The sequence below is a fragment of the Macaca thibetana genome, chromosome 1 (assembly GCF_024542745.1).
Source record: "Macaca thibetana thibetana isolate TM-01 chromosome 1, ASM2454274v1, whole genome shotgun sequence".
Lineage (NCBI taxonomy): Eukaryota > Metazoa > Chordata > Mammalia > Primates > Cercopithecidae > Macaca > Macaca thibetana.
This window is the reverse complement of record NC_065578.1, coordinates 89,192,173-89,211,824: the sequence shown is the minus strand read 5'-3', so window position 1 is coordinate 89,211,824 and position 19,652 is coordinate 89,192,173. Positions and strand designations below refer to the sequence as shown.

The 19,652-nt window shown below is 38.1% G+C and overlaps 1 protein-coding gene and 1 pseudogene across 4 annotated transcripts in view; one reads left to right on the top strand and one right to left on the bottom strand.

Annotated features, from left to right (window-relative positions):
• ZNF326 (zinc finger protein 326) overlaps positions 1–17,225 on the bottom strand; it is a 41,904-nt gene extending 24,679 nt beyond the window's left edge. The window contains exons 1-7 of one of the 4 annotated variants that reach the window (XM_050806565.1): positions 17,064–17,207; positions 14,566–14,714; positions 14,116–14,160; positions 6,065–6,100; positions 5,859–5,970; positions 3,348–3,753; positions 793–991 (exon numbers count right to left, since the gene is read on the bottom strand). In XM_050806565.1, coding sequence (XP_050662522.1) covers positions 793–991; positions 3,348–3,753; positions 5,859–5,970; positions 6,065–6,098 — 751 coding nt within the window. In that variant the 5' untranslated portion in view covers positions 6,099–6,100; positions 14,116–14,160; positions 14,566–14,714; positions 17,064–17,207. Of the gene's footprint in view, positions 1–792; positions 992–3,347; positions 3,754–5,858; positions 5,971–6,010; positions 6,101–14,115; positions 14,166–14,565; positions 14,715–17,063 lie in introns of those variants that run through there. The other 3 variants (XM_050806556.1, XM_050806574.1, XM_050806582.1) reach the window with 3 other exon arrangements.
• A 110-nt stretch (positions 17,226–17,335) lies between these two features.
• On the top strand, positions 17,336–18,827 carry LOC126963919 (gem-associated protein 8-like; annotated as a pseudogene).
• Positions 18,828–19,652: the final 825 nt, after the last annotated feature.

The following is a 19,652-nucleotide window of genomic DNA, read 5'->3' as shown; positions in this document are numbered from 1 at the left end:
TACATCTTTGAAATAGGTCCCAAGAGAATCAACTGAATTTTCTATTATAGTAACATCTAATAAAATTTCAGATTTGATACATAACAGTCTATCAACTGACACATTGTTAAAGGTATCCCCACAACACATACTCTGCTTAGTATCAGGTTTCCAGAATTTCAGGAATTCCAGAAATTCCAGAATATTGTTTCTTATTAAACAATAAGGCATGATGAGAAAGTAATTTCAGTACAATTTTTAAACTTTTCTCAAATTTTATATTATAGAAAAGATATGTTGAGGAAAGAATCTAACATTGCAATTTCAGTTTTTTCAAATATTACATAATAAAATGTCTATAATGTTATAATCAGGGAAAAAAGTTATTTTAAAATAAAAGGGAAAAATGAATACAAAGCAAATTTCTGTTACAATCATAGGGAGGTTTAAGAACAGGATTTCTAGAGCATTACTTGCTCTGGAATATATCCTGGCATTACCATTTACTGGTTGTTTGACCTAGGCAGCAAATTATTTATCTATCCTATGCCTGTTTCCTCAGCTGTAGAGGGTTTGATACACAACCACACAGGATTCAGGAAAAAGGAATGGACCAGGGTATGTACATTTTTAAAGTATCTTTGGGTATTCATGACCAATTATTAACTGCAATAGGGAATTTACAGATCTAATTTCTACAATCGCAATTGTTAAGTAGTTTTGGTATATAAACATGAAAAAATTACCTAAAAGTATGGAATTAAAAAAAATAAAAAGTATCCTGAATCATAGCAATTATGTTTTCTTACTTACTGGGTGATTTGTTGAGGCTTATCTTCTCCATAGGTTTTGCTAGTTTGGGTTTCTTGATAAAGGTTCCACTGGGCTTATTAAACGGCTGCATCATTTTTCTCTTTATTCCTCTTGCAGCAGCAACTGTCACATTGGTGGATTTGTTTTGATAGTCAACAACAATTCCAGGTCTATGAATGCTTCCAAAATCACCCATATGCTGTAAATTTGTGAAATCAATAAGTATTAGCATATTGTCCAAGAAAAACTATGAATTCATATAAAATTTTCACGTTAACTATCTACTAATTTTCACCTGAAAATTCCCTGGAATGTAACTAAATTTTACATGTCCATTCTGAAAAAACACATTGAAAAACTCTGTAAATTATTACATAAACTCAAATCCATTGAATTAGTATTTTTATTTCCAGTAGAACAAATAATGAATATTTGCTACCTATGTTTTTATTTTTACATTTCAAAATTACTTGAGATTATAGACAACATATGTGCCTGTCCAAATGTTACCACTTGTACAACTCTCTGACAACTCCTCTTCAGAGTTCCTAATGGATGTTTTCCCATGAAAAGACCCTAAAAGAAATCTTTATTTTACTAAAACCTGGCTTAAAACTAAGATACACAAAGAAGACCATATTTGTAGTTTGAAGTAAAAAAGATCCAGAAATCATTTAGTATTCTCCCTGTTGAAAAAGGGAATGAGAAGGCGAGATGGAACATTAGTATGAAATAGGAGAGTTAAAGCATAACCATGCATCAACTTCCAAGACACACTTCAGATAAAGAATTGCATCTGACGTTCCATTCACATTCTTACCTAGAGAAACATTTTCTGACCCCGAAGCCCAAGAAACAAAAGTTTACAGATGAAGAGTCATGCAACCAAACGACTCTTTGTGTCCCTTCCTCTTCTCTTGTCATTATCCAAATCTACACCAAGAGGCCACATGTCCACAGAAATTTATTCTGCTAATCTTACTTTTAGAAGATAAAGATGGAGGAGTAATCTGAAGAGAAGGACCCAAGGGAAATTGTACAAGTGAAGATTTAAAATGTAGGTCCTATTGGCTCATCTACTTCACTAACAGAAGGAAAGAAAGAAAAGTCCATTCAGACTAGAATGGTAAATACAAAGTACAAGAATACTTGCTTTACTATTATGAAAACGAAATTTACTTTTGAAGCCTCATTAAGAAAACATACTTTGCCTAAAATAATATACAGCATGGAAAATATTAAGTGTTTTCCAAATTTCCAAACTAGAATGGATTTTCAATTCAAAACCCAAAGTCTGTCATCCCAACTATTTTCAATTAACCTACGATCATGAAGTATAGTGGGACTGTAATGTATCAGTTGCTTACATTTGTATACTATGCTTAGGAATGCCTAGCTAACCTAGTTGTGTTTCCAGGTAATTTAAAAAGTCATATCAGGAAAATCTTCCTTAATTACACATTAAAGGTGCAATGCATTTTTACATAAGTAAAGAGTAACTGTTAAAAATGCAAAATTTCTACACAAGTGTAACAAGCTACCCTGACACAGCAAAGGTTAATAACCAGTCAAAAACGTGTATATATCCTACTACATTTTTTACTAGAAATACTTTCCTCTGCAAAGAAAATATTAAGAGCAGCTGACTTAAAAGGATTCTTACATTATAACAAAAACACAACACTCTTTAAATGATCAGACTATATAACAAGCCCACAATCTACACACACTTACTAGGTAAAATTTCATGTCAATCAAGTGACCTAAGAACATAAAGCATAATGTTTACACTATGCACCCTAACGTTAAACAATTGTAGACTAGTATATTTACTCATTTAAGCAATAATTTACAAAATATTACTTCCTAAGAAGAAATCATAAACGTATCTGTACAGGTGAAAATTATTTCTCAAGAGTAAAACTAGTAACACGAGGGAAAATTAAACAACCAGCAATTGGACATATTGTAAGAGTGAGTTAGCAAAATTACACTGACCACAAATCATTGTACAATCTATTATACACATCAACTTCTTCACCACATAAACATGGCTAAGCTATCCTGATCTACCATCAACTTTTAGTCTCTTGTGTTTAATGTGAAACATGGAGCTTTGAAGAAATTCTACTTGCTAGAGTTTAGCAACAAAGTATAAACATTTTATCATACATTGCACCTTTAACCTACTCAAAAACTCAAAAAGGGTTCAGTGACCTTTCACAATAATCCACAAACTATTCCACCAGCAAAACTGCTAGTGTTTACAAGGAAAAATGCAACTCCTTTTAACCCCTTTTAGACCAAACCTAACAGCCTCACCTTTTTAATAAAGGGAGATTTGGCACAACTTTATGATCATCTCAAACTGCCACTTATTTTCTGAGGTGCTGGAAAAACTTTTACAGTCAACCTAAAAATTATGTTTATGACTCAGCTTTTGCTTCAAAATACACTGGGATGAACAGTGTTTATTCTAGTTGAAAGCGATGGTCTTGAAAGGGTTTAAAAGAGTGACTAGTGAAAAGAATCTGAAAAGATTCTGTTGTACTTACTCCTCGGCCTCGGCCTCTGCCTGTTGATGGTCCTCCAAAAGCATCATAGTTTCTGCTTCCAAACGTACTTTCAGGATAAGCAGGCGTTCCTCTCCCCCGAGAGCCTACAGGTGCAGGCTTCATATGGGGTGAAGAAAAACTGCTGTAGGAAGAGTAATTCTCTCTTCCTCTGTCCTCCATAAACCCAGGCCTCAATTTTGAACGGGAGTAAGGTGCTTCCCAGCTAGACCCGCCCTGGTTTCTACCTCCGAAAGAGTCAAGGCTATTCCGGTAGGAGCTCTCAAATCGACCACCATAACTACCTCCGAAGCGGCTTTGTTCGGGTTCATTAAAACCATAGCCAGATCTGTACAGATCTCGCCCACCCAGAGAAGACCTGGAGTCGTAAGACTCATAAGGTCCAAACCTGGAAAAGTTGCACAGTGAGGGAAAAAACAAAAGTAAGCTTACTAATGTTAGACAATTCAAAAGACAAATTATCAGATGACATTTATCAACTAAAATTCATTTATACCATACTGGTTTGCACAGTTCTACTTTTGTTCACACTTGATTAGGGCTGGGCAGTTCAACGTGAGACCAGATAGAAAGCTATCTGAGTCAGATTCTAAACATGAATTGAGTTTAGTAAAACTTAGCTTAAAAATCTGCTTCTTAGCAGCTTTTCTATTTTATGAAGAAGAAAGGATTTGTCTGTCATTATTTAAGCCCAGCCCTAGTCTTGGAAAAGGTCATTTGCTAAAGTTCACAAACTATTCAAACGTTTTTGAATCTATCTCTATTATTAAAAATTACAAAACATTTACAACATTTTGGCTTTCAATAAGGACACAAACTGAAGTCTACTTAGATGTAGGTTATTTGTGACACAGAGAGATCCTTTTGCACTCCCAATAATCTATATCACAAACTGCTTCATTGTGTCTGTAGGAGTCAAAATTTGGGGAATTATCTCTGGTTATAAAAATTTGACAATCTGCCAAACTTCAGCCAAGGTCAATTAATCAATCCTCAATCACTTTTTACTTGTAGACTAGAAAATCTAACAAATCTAGAAGGATAAACAGATAAAACATAAAAGTAAAAGATCACCAACATATACCCTCTGCATATGAATTTTCAAGGCAGATGAAAAAGAATACATCTTATAATATATTCAATTATTTGAAAAATTATATCCTTCAGGAAATTATCACATAAAACTATCCTTAAAAAGGGAGCACACAGTCTCCTCGAGGTTTTAAGAGAGTTAACAGAAGAAATAAATCATCTTCCTTCTCACAAACCCAAAGCATGGATTACAAAAGTTGCTTGATATCTTACAACACAATTTTATAAAGACCCACAATTACACATGAGATAAAACAATAACATCTACAGAAATAGCTTATGCACATTACATTCACAATATAAAAGGGCAATAACTGACATATTAAAACATTAAGTGTTACATTACTTCAATTATTTACAGATCACTAAATAGAAGGTAGTATTTACTTCTGAATCCTAGTAACCATATAAAAATTATTCCTATTTCCAACTACATTTTTCAAAACATCTATCACATAAGCAAAATAGTTGCAACTGTTCAGTTTCTTAATTTTTCTTTACTATAAATCATAGTGGCACACTGGAAGCAGAAAGAAGGAAAGTAAGCATCATTCAGTCCATCATTAAGGAATCCGGATCCTTCAATTTATGAAGAAGGATGACTGTTTCACATGTCTACTAACTAGTTTTACTTATATTCAGCAGGAACCTTTGTGCCTCAAAAAGCAGACACCCCTTCTCCTGAAATATGGTCAACCTTAAAGCTTGTAGTTGTTTAAGTAGGTTTAAGCTTTATACAGTAGTAACAGTATAAATACAATCTAGACTAGTAAAAGGTATAGTATTCATGGCTTTAATACAATGCTCCTAGCCTAGAGCACAAGTGCTTTGGTGTAAGTAGTACCTGCCAATAAATAACCTGAACATAATTTTAAAAATATTTATATTATTGCAATATGCTCTTCCTTTAAAATTAGAATTAAAGGAATATGTCTTGAATGTTTCTTAGAAAGCAAATGTTAGACTGTTTCAGTAAAATCCATTCTAGTTAGACTGCTTTGCTAATTTACGTAGCACCCCACATTAGAAAAGATTTGTTTTAATTATTAAGAAAAAGCTTCATAAATAATATTTTCAATAACATTTTTATATCATTTTTCAGGATATTTTGATTGACAAGAAGTTAGAAGTAAAAGAATTTTTAAAAAGTTCACTGCTAAAAACAGAGTATCTTACTCTATTGTATTGACATGATATAGTTATCTGGTGTTTTCCTAAAATAATGTCTGCCAGTAATCCTGATTTAAATTTTATCCCATTAATTAACACCTTTAAACATTTAAGGTGATGATTCAATAGCAAACAGTGAAGTTCAAGTATCATAACATGCCTAAAGAATACTTAATATATCCAGAATCTTATAGTTGTCTAATTATTTGGCCAAATGATTAAGCAATTTACCTGCTACCCCCACCACCACCACTGTGATTGTCCATGCCATATGACTGGTTTAGGTAGGACTCCATGGATCTCTGACCCCCATAGGATCCATGGCCATAGTCACGATCCATCCCTATAAGAGTTTAAAAAGAAAAAAGTTATATGATGCTCACCTTTACTGGCACTCAAAAGAAGAATTTTTAGATAAATATCCTTGAATGTCAGACCTCCGTAAGATCCAGGGCCATAATCACGATCCATTCCTAAAAGAGAGTCAATAAGAAATTGTCAGTAAAATACACCATTTTCTTCAGGGATCTTTGCACAAAACACAAGATATTCCTATCTATCTCCTGAGATAATAATTTACTATTAACATTTAAACTAAATTCACACTAAATGCTGAAGGGAAAAACACAAAGATGAGAAGCTACTAAATCAAATTTGCTTTAAAAAAAAGCCTGATATTTCAAAGAAAAACATATTTTCAACTAAAAGTTCTACATTAGAATTATTTTCTTTTTTGATTTTCTTTTGAGACTGGTTATGAGACTGGCTAATTTTTGTATTTTTGATAGAGATGGGCTTTCACCGTGTTGCCCAGGCTGGTTTTGAGCTCCTGGGCTCAAACAATCCACCCGCCTTGGCCTCCCAAAGTGTTGGGATTACAGGCATGAGTCACTGCACCTGGCCACAGAATTATTTTCAATTTAACCAATATTTATTTGACTAGGGGACTACTATAAGGCCTTGTATTAAGTACTATAGCATATATAATTAATGATACATAATTCCTATTCTTAAGAGAAGTCAGCATTTAATAATGTCAAAGGGGAAATTTTTGTTCTATATGATAGCAGTAGACTATACTTGTTTTATGCATCTAACTCCTCTCTAAATGTCTGAAAACTCAGAAGCAGCCACGTTTCCAATTAGCCTTGTTCACAGTAATTGAAATAGACATTTTTAAAAAGTAAAATCACAGAGCGAGACCAATCTATGGCACTGTGCCTATAAATGATGACTCAACAAACGAATGCAAATTCTAGCAATGTGAACACTAAAAAAAAAAAAAAAAAAAAAAAAAACTAAGACACAATAAGCATATTGTCTATTTTATTACACTGCAATTCTGCCTATATACCAACCTCTGATATGAAAAATAAATACAACAAAAGAGGTAACAAAATCAATTTAGGATGACTATAAAAATCAGAAAGTAAAACAAACATTTAGAATTTGTTTTCTATAAAGTACTTTAAAAATCCCTCATTACTATCCTCCCCAAATGTGATACACAAATAAATACAATGGTACACACAGAGTAAATACCTTAATTTACATTTTTAAAACATTAAATTTTATATAATCATTTAAATATCTCTAGTCCTAACAACAATAATAATGACAACAATAACAACTTTATAAAACTAGTACTCAAAGTCATCCAACTTTAAACCTGGTAGCAACCTAAATGTTCAAAATCAATCCTCTCATTTTATAGACATGGGGAACTGAAGTCCAAAGAGATGAAATGATTTTCCCAAAATTCCATACATATCCTCTTGTCTAGTCTCATGCTATCACTTCTGCATGAAATATTTTCCTCTACTACCCTAAATAGCGGCCTACTGAAACTTTCTAATCTTTTAAAGTCCATTTCAAATACTAATACACTCAAGAAAACTTTTACTGATACTCTCTCAGCTGAGTGTCTTCTTTCTTCTGAATGTTATAGGCACAAAAGCCTATAACTCTCACGTGGTGCTTGTGATACTCTGCCTGCCTTACTCTGCCATTTGTGGCCTCATCTTAAATTTACCAGTCCTGTGGTAAAGTCCAATTTTTATCTTAGAACAGCAGTTGTCAAGGCAGCTGCTGACCACTGGGAGTTGCTGAGAATCTTTCTGGGGATCCACAAGGTCAAAATATTTTCATAAATAACACCTGAACATTATTTGCCTTTTTCACAGAGTTGACACTTGCACAGAAGGTGCAAAAGCACTGGTGAATAAAAATGCTGGTGACCTAGCACAGATCAAGGCAGTGGCAACAGATTGTACTGGTAGTCATTACATTCTTTTTTTTTTTTTTTTTTTTTTTTGAGACGGAGTCTCTCTCTGTCGCCCAGGCTGGAGTGTAGTGGCCGGATCTCAGCTCACTGCAAGCTCCACCTCCCGGGTTTACGCCATTCTCCTGCCTCAGCCTCCCGAGTAGCTGGGACTACAGGCGCCCGCCACCTCGCCCGGCTAGTTTTTTGTATTTTTTAGTAGAGACGGGGTTTCACCGTGTTAGCCAGGATGGTCTCGATCTCCTGACCTCGTGATCCGCCCGTCTCGGCCTCCCAAAGTGCTGGGATTACAGGCTTGAGCCACCGCGCCCGGCGTCATTACATTCTTTAACATTACACGCTCACAGTAAAAATAATAAAATACAAATGCCAATTTCTCCTCAGAATGTCCTTGACGAAGCAGTAAGAATTATCAATTTTATTAAAACATGACCTTTAAGTACACCTTTTTTTATATTCTCTGTAATGAAAGGGAAAACATATCAAGCAATTTGGCTGCCTACCAAAGTACCATAGCTCTCCCAGGAAAAGCTATTGTGCAAGTGTTTGGTTTGTGAATTAAATCAGCCACTTTTTACAAGGAACACTCTTTTTACTAGAAAGACTGACAGACAAATATGATGGTTTTCAGATTTGGGCATTTGGCAGATATTTTCTTAAAAATGAACTAAGTGTGACCTGGCGTGGTAGCTCACGCCTGTAATCCCAGCACTTTGGGAGGCCGAAGCGGGTGGATCACGAGGTCAGGAGATCGAGACCATCCTGGCGAACACAGTGAAACCTCCTCTCTACTAAAAATACAAAAAATTAGCCAGGCATGGCGGCGGGCGCCAGTAGTCCCAGTTACTCTGGAGGCTGAGACAGGAGAATGGCGTGAACCCGGGAGGCGGAGCTTGCAGTGAGCTGAGATCATGCCACTGCACACCAGACTGGGCAACAGAGCGAGACTCGTCTCAAAGAAAAAAGAAAAAAATGAACTAAGTGAAACCATTGTTTTAACAAAAACGCTGACATTATTTGTTGTCAATGATAAAATTCATGCTTTCAAGTGAACATGAGAATTTTTTAAAAGTTGTATCTACCACCTTCAGCTTGACAGCTTCCCAATACTTATAGACTTTCTGATAAGGCTGGTGGTGGTATTACTGAATATGATTTTTTAAATATTGTGCCATAAAACCTATCAATATTTGGAAAATCTGCATTTTATATAAAAACCACTATTTTCCAAATAATGTCGATATTACAAAATAATATATGGTAAAAAAGATCCATTCAAAGTACAAGACATACTAATGGGTTTTAATATAACAGTACAAGAAGTTTATCAATACACAAAACATATGGAGATATTTTACTGCTTTTTTCATTTGAAGACTTCAAATCTGGTGTGTAATTTACACTTACAGAGCACCTCAATTCAGACTATACATGTTTTAAGTGCTAAATAGTAACATGTAGCTAGCAGCTACCACACTGGACAACACAGTCCCAGATTAATAAAATAGTTAATTTTTTGTGATAAAGTTGGTAAGTATATAGTAAATTTATGCTCATATATTAGAGGATAATTCTAAGATTAAAATAAAGTTTTAAAAATGGAAAGTTTTCCTCTAAGGCCTCATATTTAAAAATAAGATGATGTTTAATCAGGTACACAGAGGAAAAAATCTTATGTTTTATTTCTGCTAGTTTCTATTTTGAGTTAGCATTGGCTGCCTTTGAATACTAAAACCTTCAGTTTTTATTCTATTTTTATTTCACTATAATCAAAATTATTAACATTTACTGCACACTAACCATGCATGTGTTAGATACTCTGAAATGTACAAAAATTAATAAAGCTACTTTTATATAGCGATGATTCTGGTTGATTGCTCATAGAACTGTTACTACTCATTTAAACAGGAGGAAAAGTCTTTATATTGTATACAGTGCAGTTATAGGGCTATAGATTCTGTAAGATGACTGCTTTTATATAAATTTTTCTTCCAGTCACCAAAATGAATTTTAAAATCCCTTTTAAAAATAAAACTGTGAGAACATAGTAGTATCTCTTAAATGAAAGTAATTTACCAACAAAAATAAAACTGACCTAATAATTTAAATCAAATACATGCTCAAAAATGCTAAAGCTCATTTTTAATTAAAACACAAAGAAGCAGCTGCAAAATACTGGGGGAAAAACTGACCTATGGGCTGGGCAAGGTGGCTCACACCTGTAATCCCAACCCTTTGGGAGGCCAAGGTAGGTGGATCAGCTGAGGTCAGGAGTTCAAGACCAGTCTGACCAACATGGTAAAACTCTGTCTCTACTAAAAAATACAAAAAAAATTAGCCGGGCGTGGTGGTGGGAGCCTGTAATCCCAGCTACTCAGGAGGCTGAGTCAGGAGAATCGCTTGAATCCATGAGGCGGAGGTTGCAGTGAGCTGAGATGGCGCCACTGCACTCTAGCCTGGGCCACAAGAGAGAAACTCCGTCTTAAAAAAAAAAAAAAAATTAAAAACTGACCTATGACCAAAATAACTAGCCATGTGACATTAAGTCTTGAGTGGGACTACTTTTTAGCAACTCTACACTACCAGCAGCCTACTACAAGATACCAGCATCTACCACCTAGGTTATTGCAAAAGTCTCCTAACTGGTTTTCCTGCTCCACTTTTGCTCCTTTGCTGTTTATTCTGAAGACAATAGCCAGAATAATTCTGATAAAATGTAAGTTCAATCATGTTCAATGCTCAGTAACCTCCAATGTCTTCCTCTTATTCCAAGTTAAAGCCAAAGCTTAAAATAACACATAAGAACCTATACCAGTGGTTTTAACTACCAGAGATTTTGCACCCCCTGGGGACACTGGCAATGTCTGAAACATTTTTGGATTTCACAACTAGGGGGCAGATGCTACTGACATCTAGCATATAGAGGCCAAGGAGGCTGTTAAAAGTTCTACGATGCACAGGACATCCCCCTACAACAAAAAATTACCCAGTCCAAAATGTAAGAAATTTGAGAAACCCTGCCCTACATGATCTGCCTCATCACCTCTTAACTTCATTATCAATTTTATACACCCCTGTTCACTCCACTCCTACAACACCAGGTCCCTTGATGTTTCTAGAACACAAGGTGTATACCCATTTTGGCAGCTGCTGTTCTCTGCCTGGAATGCTCATTCCCCTGAACCTGCACTGTTTACTCCCTCAACTTTTTCAGGTCTTCACTTGCTATTGCTTCTGATATATAAGCAAATTATCTTTGATTTTCAATGCTTTCTGGCTACACCTCAACACTCTAACCTTGTCTTAAGATTGCTCAGCAAAAAATCATCTGTTCTAGTCAAGCCAGCGTTAAGGTCTTGCTCTGTCACCCAGGCTGGACTGCAGTGGCACAATCATAGCTCACTGCAGCCTTCACCTCCTGGGCTCAATCAATCCTCCCATCTCAGCCTCTAGAGTAACTGGAACTATAGGGGAGCACCACCACGCCTGGCTAACTTTTTTAAAAAATGTTTTTTTTGGGCCGGGCGCGGTGGCTCAAGCCTGTAATCCCAGCACTTTGGGAGGCCGAGACGGGCGGATCACGAGGTCAGGAGATCGAGACCATCCTGGCTAACACAGTGAAACCCCGTCTCTACTAAAAAATACAAAAAACTAGCTGGGTGAGGTGGCGGGCGCCTGTAGTCCCAGCTACTCAGGAGGCTGGGGCAGGAGAATGGCGTAAACCCGGGAGGCGGAGCTTGCAGTGAGCTGAGATCCGGCCACTGCACTCCAGCCCGGGCGACAGAGCAAGACTCAGTCTCAAAAAAAAAAAAAAAAAAAAAAAAAAAAAAAAATTTTTTTGTAGAGACAGGGTCTCACTATGTTGCCCAGGCTGGTTTCAATCACCTGGCCTCAAGCAGTGCTCCTACCTCAGGCTCCCAAAGCACTAGGATTACAGGCATGAGCTAGCGCACCCTTTTCTCTCCCTTTTTCTATATGCTATTTATATAAAAGGTATTATGAAGCAAGAAGGAAAATATGGAGACACTGGAAATACATATTCCTTCCAAGAAATAGTGTGGGGAAAATCTGTACCGTGCCATGTTTTCCAATGCCTTCTACTTCATTTCACTTCCTAGAAAATACAGTGCTAACAATAAAATATATTTTTGGCTTTTTGGTACCTATGCATTGTTTATTTCTTAAAGCCTATAAGGCTTCCTCTAAATCGCTTCATGGCTTTCATACTCACCTATCTTAAATCTATGCTCAAATATCATCTTTTTAGTGAGTCCTTCCCCAGAGACTCTAAAACTGCAACACATACAAGTACACACACACATTTATCCTCCTTCTCTGTTATTCTCCCTAGCAATGATCATCATCTAACATACAATATATATTACTCCTTTTTTCCCCTGTGGACTAAATTATGACATATATATTATTTCTTAACTTGTTTACTATTTCATCCCACTAGACTGAAAGCCTCACAAAGGCAGGAATATTTGTCCATTTTGTTCACTGCTATATTCCCACCTCCTAGAATGATATCTGATGCCCAGCAGGCACTAAATATTCGCTGAACAATGTCAAATAGAATCCCTGAAATTAAGTTCCTCATTTGTAAAATATAAATAATCTAGACCTAGAAGTACTGTCAAGCATTGGCCTTTAATAAGAGGTGCCTTCCAAAATCAGAGTGGTTTTGCACAACATACACAGCCAAAGACCACTTACACTGAAATTAAGATTCGAGAGGTATAGGCTATGTCTGAACAGAGAGACTTTGAAAAAGCTCCCCAGCAGATTCCAACAATCACCCTCAGATGAGAACCACTATCATAACTAAAATTAGGAGAAAAAATAAAAGTCATAATATTAGATCTTATTGCAACACCGTATAATAAATAAATGTCTAGCCCTGCATGAGTCTGCATTTCAAGTCCTATGTTTAGACATTAAATCCAACTATCCAGTAAATCCTAGATGGCCTTTTATCATTACAAATTATCTCCCTCTTCCCCTTCCCCTCCCCCTCTCCCTTGTAAAAGCACTAGTCCTACATTCCAGTTTAAAATTCTGGATTCGTTTTTATTCAACCCTCTCAATTTTCTGCTCATTACTAGTCAGCCTGCAAGTTCTGCTAATTTGCTCTTTATTTTTAAGATTACTACTATCACCTCCCAAGTTCAAGGTCTTAAAATCTTTATATCAAAACTTATGAAACGGCTTTCTCGTTAATTTTCCAGTTTTCAATATAACCTACATGTGGATGCAAATTAAACTTCCTTTGGTAATTTTCAATTTCCAGCTCACAAATATATTCTTCAGTACTAACTCCCTATATGCTAAGACTTTTTAGCCCACATGAAATCCAAAGTTTATCTTAATCTTTAAAGACGATAAAATAAAAATCAACTGTTCAGTGATTATTCCCATCAATGGCATAGTCTTTAGTAGTACATTTGCTTCAGTTTTACTTTGCGAATATATTCTATTCTGTACGAAAGTTGGATTTTACATCTCTGGCACTCAGGATATTTAATGCCACTCCCTCAAGTCCTTCATATGTTTTTTAACCTGTATTAATTGTTCTTTGTTCTTTTTTGTATTATTATCTTGTGTGGCAGGGCCCTAACTCTAATAACTATCAAAATGACAACCAATTATATTCTACATACCTCTCATGATTCTATCTAGCTCTATAGTCATAAGTCTAATGTCATGCTCATGTCAATAAACAATCAAGCTTCTTCATGTGCTCCTCTAGACAGCTCTTTATATACTAACACATCTGGACAGACTGAAGAAAATGACCTCAAAAACAAAGTCAAAATACATTACAACACAAGCTACATAGAACCAAGCCAATAATCCACTTAGTCTACATTACTCAATACCAAAGTCTCTAATTCAACCAAAATAACTCAACCAGTGTCTTGTGATTCATCACTCAGAATGTAGTTAGGCCCTTTGGAACACATTAAAATAATCACAATTCAAACAAAACGGACCAAAAAAAAAAAAATCAAACTAATGTGAATAACCCCTAATATTTTCTGATAGCAAATTCCCCAATTCAAATACTATATATGGTAAGACAATATTAACACATAAGTGATATATCAAGAACCAAAACAAGGACTGAAATAGGTAGAACTGACTTTCTACATTGATACTATATTTTTATGGGCATGAAGAGAAAAGCTGAAAGAGGATACTTACCATTAAAACCCTGATAAGTATTCCTGCAGGCGGAGTGTGTGTAATCTATGAAGACACATTTAACAAAAAGGAATTAGTATGATATTAGCAATAATTCAAAAGCATATACCCAACTAGTCAAAAACAAGTACAATTTTTAAAATGACATTAACCCAATTATCTGCAAAATTGAGAATAATTAAAACAATTAATTACTAATACTCCATTTGGGAAAAAAGTATCTCTTTTTGCTTCACTGTCTCCCCAAATGGTAGGTTTATTATCCAAATTATGGTAAACATTAGTTTACAACACCTGATACATAGTAACAGCCAAAAGAGGGGATTCAGCACTGATTTGTACCAAGTAACAAAAGGCAGAAAGATTAAATTATGTATCAAATAATGCAAAAGCAAAGACATGTGAGAATTGTACCTAACATGACATTTTTGCTAAGTTAATTTCTTTTACCATTTAATTTGCTCTTTAAAGATTTCAAGATCTTGGCCGGGCACGATGGCCACTCCTGTAATCCCAGCACTTTGGGAAGGCGAGGTGGGCAGATCACGACGTCAGGAGTTCAAGACCAGCCTATCCATTATGGTGAAACCCTTTCTCTACTGAAAATACAAAAATTAGCCGGGCCTAGTGGTGCGCGCCTGTGGTCCCAGCTACGAGGGAGGCCGAGGCAGAAGAATCACTTGAACCCAGGAGGCGGAAGTTGCAGTGAGCCAAGATTGCACCACTGCATTCCAGCCTGGGCGACAGAGCGACTCTGTCTCAAAAAAAAAAAAAAAAAAAAAAAAAAAAAAAGGATTTCAAGATCTCATCTGAGACATGCATATGCATATACGTATATGACTGTGTTCTATATTCATCCAGAATGTGTCATCACTGAAAACCATATTGCCAATTTCCTCGTCAAAACTAATTTAACAACTGTTAAATTCTTTAATTTTACAAATATATATGTAGTTAATTTTACAAACATATACTGGAAGAACAGAATTTAATATAGTGGTCATCTGGATACAACAGAATCCTGCTACACTACGTAGGAATAGATTCATATATGGCGTTAGTCAAATTCCATCTTCCAAATACAGCAGTGGTGTATTTGGACAGTGAGAGAGGGAGTATTTCATCACTAATATTGTTTAGCATTTTTATCACTGACACTATTTAGAACTGTAGGCATACAGCACTAATAGAAAGCAAACATACTACGTTTTATTATTGTTTTTCAGTTCTCTATAGAAAATGGATTCCCTTATTGCCTTGGGTGGGGAGGGGAAATAACTGTTTCCACTGCCCCATCTCCACTTTGTTAGCTTCTGCTATACCTTGGGTGTTGGCATTATCATCAAACTTTAGCATGAAAATACAATAATATATTTCTTATTTTCACTCCCAACTCTGGCTACTTCAAGTATTCGGAGTTTTTTGTTTTGTAGTTGAGTTTTGTTTTGTTTTGTTTTTTTGTGGGTTTTTTTTTTTTTTTTTTTTTTTTTTGAGACGGAGTTTGGCTCTTGTTGCCCAGGCTCGCGATCTCGGCTCACTGCAACCTCTGCCTCCCAGGTTCAAGTGATTCTTCTGCCTCGGCCTCCCAAAGGGCTGAGATTACAGGCGTAAGCCACGGCGGTGCCCGGCCCAAACAGTCACAGTTTAAAGGTATCTACATCAAAATGAGTCAAAGTCCAACTAAAACAAACAAAACCACAACAGTGTGCTACTCTTAAGAGCTGAATTTACTATTTCAAAGTAACTGAAAAGTATCTACAAGAGGGCGATTCCAGTCCCCTTTCAAAAATCTGTACCTAGATGTGAAAGCTTTAATTCTTTGTTGCATGAAATCTTATGAAAAATCAAAAGCTCATTGAGTAAGACATATGCTGAGATCACACCTCATTTAAAGATCATTTTTTTGGTGGGGTCAAAGGTTTACAGCCTACTTAGCAAACTGGTTTTACTTAAGCATGCCTGGTTACTCAGGATTAAATCCAGTTTAATCATACAAGTCCTTTCCCATGTCTCCCTAATGTTGTCACTACATACCACTTTATCTTGACACCAATTCCTAGCAAGGTTTGAAAACAAAAGTGAAGACCAAATGAATATTACTTTGTGACCCTGTAAAAGTGGTTTAAAGAATTAGTATCTGAGACAACTGAAAGGTATTGCTAAAATACAGTTTATTTAATCCATAGGTCGAACACTTACAAGGCTGTGTACAGGTCCAAATGTGAAGGACATTTGATGCTTGCTGTGCCAAAATTCTGACTAACTTCAATCCTATCTACACACGATCCAAAGAAAAGTGCTTTGGTTTACATAAATATTTCAAATTCGGGATTAACAAGCAGGTAATTTTTGATGATAAACACCCCAGTTTGCTAACCAGGAAACATCTTGCTTTCCATTTTGCATAGATATCTATACACATCACTTAAAGACACCCTTTCAACTCATCTTAAACTGGGACAACCAGAAACATCACTGTGAACAAGCCTCTGAAAATTCTATCTGGCAAAAAGTAACCCGAGGCTGAGGATTAACTAAGCACACGGTCTGGGTCGCTGCCCTGTGGGGCGAATGCGAGACTAGGTGGGTGAGGCCGCACTCGCCCGTTTGGCCGAGACCGGGAAGTTGGAGACGTCGGGGCAATTTCCACTACCAGGGGCCAAGGCGAGTCTGGGGCTCCAGCCCGGAGGTTCTCGCGCTCTAGGCGCGTCCTACCGGGCACCGAGTTCTCCTGTCTCCGCCGGCAGCGGGCGCCGAGCGGGCCGAATCGGGGAGCGCGGGTCCCCAAAGAGGCCGACTCCGGGCGCTGGGCCCGGGGCGGGCGGGCCGGCGGCCTCCGGGCCCGCAGAACAAAGCCCACACGGCCATCTTGAGACGGTAAACAGACCCCCAGCGCAGGCCACCCCGCCTCCTGCTAGCCGCGCCGACCAGCCAGAGGCAGTGCTTACCGTCCTCGAAGTCCATGGCAGAGGCTGGGGGCCGTCGGCCTTGGAGGCGCTGGGCTGAGCTACGGCCGGCGGCGAGCGTCCGCGACCCGCGATTCCACACGATCAGTCCGCGCGACCGAGAGCGGCGCTACCAGCCCGGGAGCCGCAGGCCACAGCGAGGCTGGGGAGGCGGGGCCGACCGGCGCTACCAGTCCTCTCGGCGCGGCCTGCTATTGGCTGGCGCGGGCTGGTGGGCGGGCCCTCGCGTGGGGGCGGGAAGCAGGTCGGCTGTCATGATCGGAGGTGCTGACCCTCCGGAGCCGCTGATGGGGAAGGAAGGTAAAAAAGGAGCGCTAAAGATTGGCAGGGGTTGTGGGAAAGCAAGCCGAGTGTACGGGAAGGGCCGGCTGCGGCCCGCCATGTTTGAACCTGGCAAGAGCGAAAGAAGCCGGTTGGAATGCCTTCTTCCTGCCCTAACTAATAAAATTGCAAGCCTAACTTTTGCTTTGTATTGGCTACGGATGACTAATCATAACATTTGTAAGTACTTGCAGAGTTTCCTCCATGGAGACACAGAAGTCTGGGACGTTTTTAGAAGCCTGTGGCAAATTTGAAAAGCAAGATACAAAATTGCATATGGAGTCTGATTATCGCTGTCAATAAATTTTCTTGAAAGACAAAGCATTGAAATAAAATGGAAATAATAATTCTTTAAAAAATTTTTAAATTATTTTTATAGAGATGGGGGTTTTGCCATGTTGCCCAAGCAGGTCTCCAACTCCTGGGCTCAAGCAATCCCCCCGCTCCCAGCCCCGTCTCGGCCTCCCGAAGTGTTAAGATCACAGGCGTGAGCCAACGCGACCCTCCTGGAAAGATTTCTAAAATATAGCCTGCTTGGCCACCACGCAGGATCTGCAAGCTGCATGCCCACAAGTTTCGGCACCCATTTGGACTTTAACAATCGGAGATGGCAGCGGTGAAGGCATCAACATCAAAAGCTACCAGGCCTTGGTATCCTCATCCAGTATATGCAAGATACTGGCAACATTATCATCAAGCAATGTCTTGGATGCAAAGCCACCACAATGCCTACAGGAAGGCGGCGGAATCCTGTTTCAGTTTTCCATGGTACTTCCTTCCTGCACTTCTTCCCCAAAGCTCTTACAATAACCAGGCTGCATATCGTCAGTCCTTCTATGACCATCATGTGGCCTAGCAGGACTCCCCCTGCAGTTCTTCACTTTTCAGAGGGTCTGGGCAGCATCCACATGGCAGCAGTAGGATCCAGACATCCATAAGAGAAGACTAAGCTTTGTCCAAAGAGGAAGAGATGACGATCGAGTCAGATGCAGAGGTAGAATGTGACCTGAGCAACGTGGAAATCACCGAAGAGCTCCGCCAGTACTTTGCAGAGACCGAGAGGCACAGAGAAGAACGGCGGCGGCGGCGGCGGCAGCCGGATGCAGAGCGCCTGGACAGCTTGTGAACGCTGACCACGACCTGTACTGCAACACCCGCCGGTCGGTAGACGCCCCAACTGAGAGGCCTGGTGAGCGGCGCCAGGCCGAGATGAAGCGTTTGTACTGGGACAGCGCCGCCAAGATTCAGGCCATGGAGGCTACGGTGCAGCTGAGCTTTGACACGCACTGTGACCCAAAGCAGCCCAAGTACTAGCCGGCCATCCCCCTGAAGTTCTGAGCTCGGGGCACAGGGCACCCAGCTTCTTCCTCTTCCTTTTGAATACACGGTCTTCATCTATCCTTCTGTACATTTCTCAGGGAAAGGGGACTTTGTACTGAGGTACAGGCATGTTCACCACAGTCCCAGTGGGCCTGTCATGGGGTGGATATACTATGCCAGCCACTTGGAGGTCGGCAGGACATATTCTGTTGCCAACATGATAAATTTTATCCTGAAATAAAATGATAATTTTGTATATATTATACTGGTTTTTCATGTTGTCTGTAACAGTTCAATTCATTAAAGTTCTTGCCTGGAGAAAAAAAAAAGAATTCTAAAACATGAACAATGATTCTTTTTGTGATGACTTTTTATATACACATGATTATGTATTCTTCTATATTCTCCAAATTCTCGAGCACTTTCATAATGTAAAATATATATTTGGCATAAAACAAGATTTCATATTTATTAATGACTACTGTTTATTAAAAGTTCTCTTTAGCCAAATATTATGTTTCATTTTCTTTGAAGATATACTTAGTGATGCGGAGGTGGGGTCTCTCTTGACCATTTAAGTTAGTGGTTCTTGATTGTGACTCTACTCTGGAATCCTCCAGTGCACTTTTAGTAAGTGCCAATACTCAGGTTTCACTTCAGGGATTCTGATTTGATAATGAACCTAAAACTGTCACCAATGTTTATTTTTAAGACATTTACAAGAGATGTTATTGGACTAATTTCTCTTCTGTTTCAGTAACCTGTACTCCTTGAGAAAATGTCAAGTCTAGAAAAAATGACTTTAGAGACAGGCTATGATCTAGTTCTGAATTTTAAGGTGCAAATAAAAGAGCTGTAACATTCACAGATGGGTAAGATTTGTGGCAGAAGAGTCATCCAGAGCTTGAAGGATGACCTCTAGAAACACAC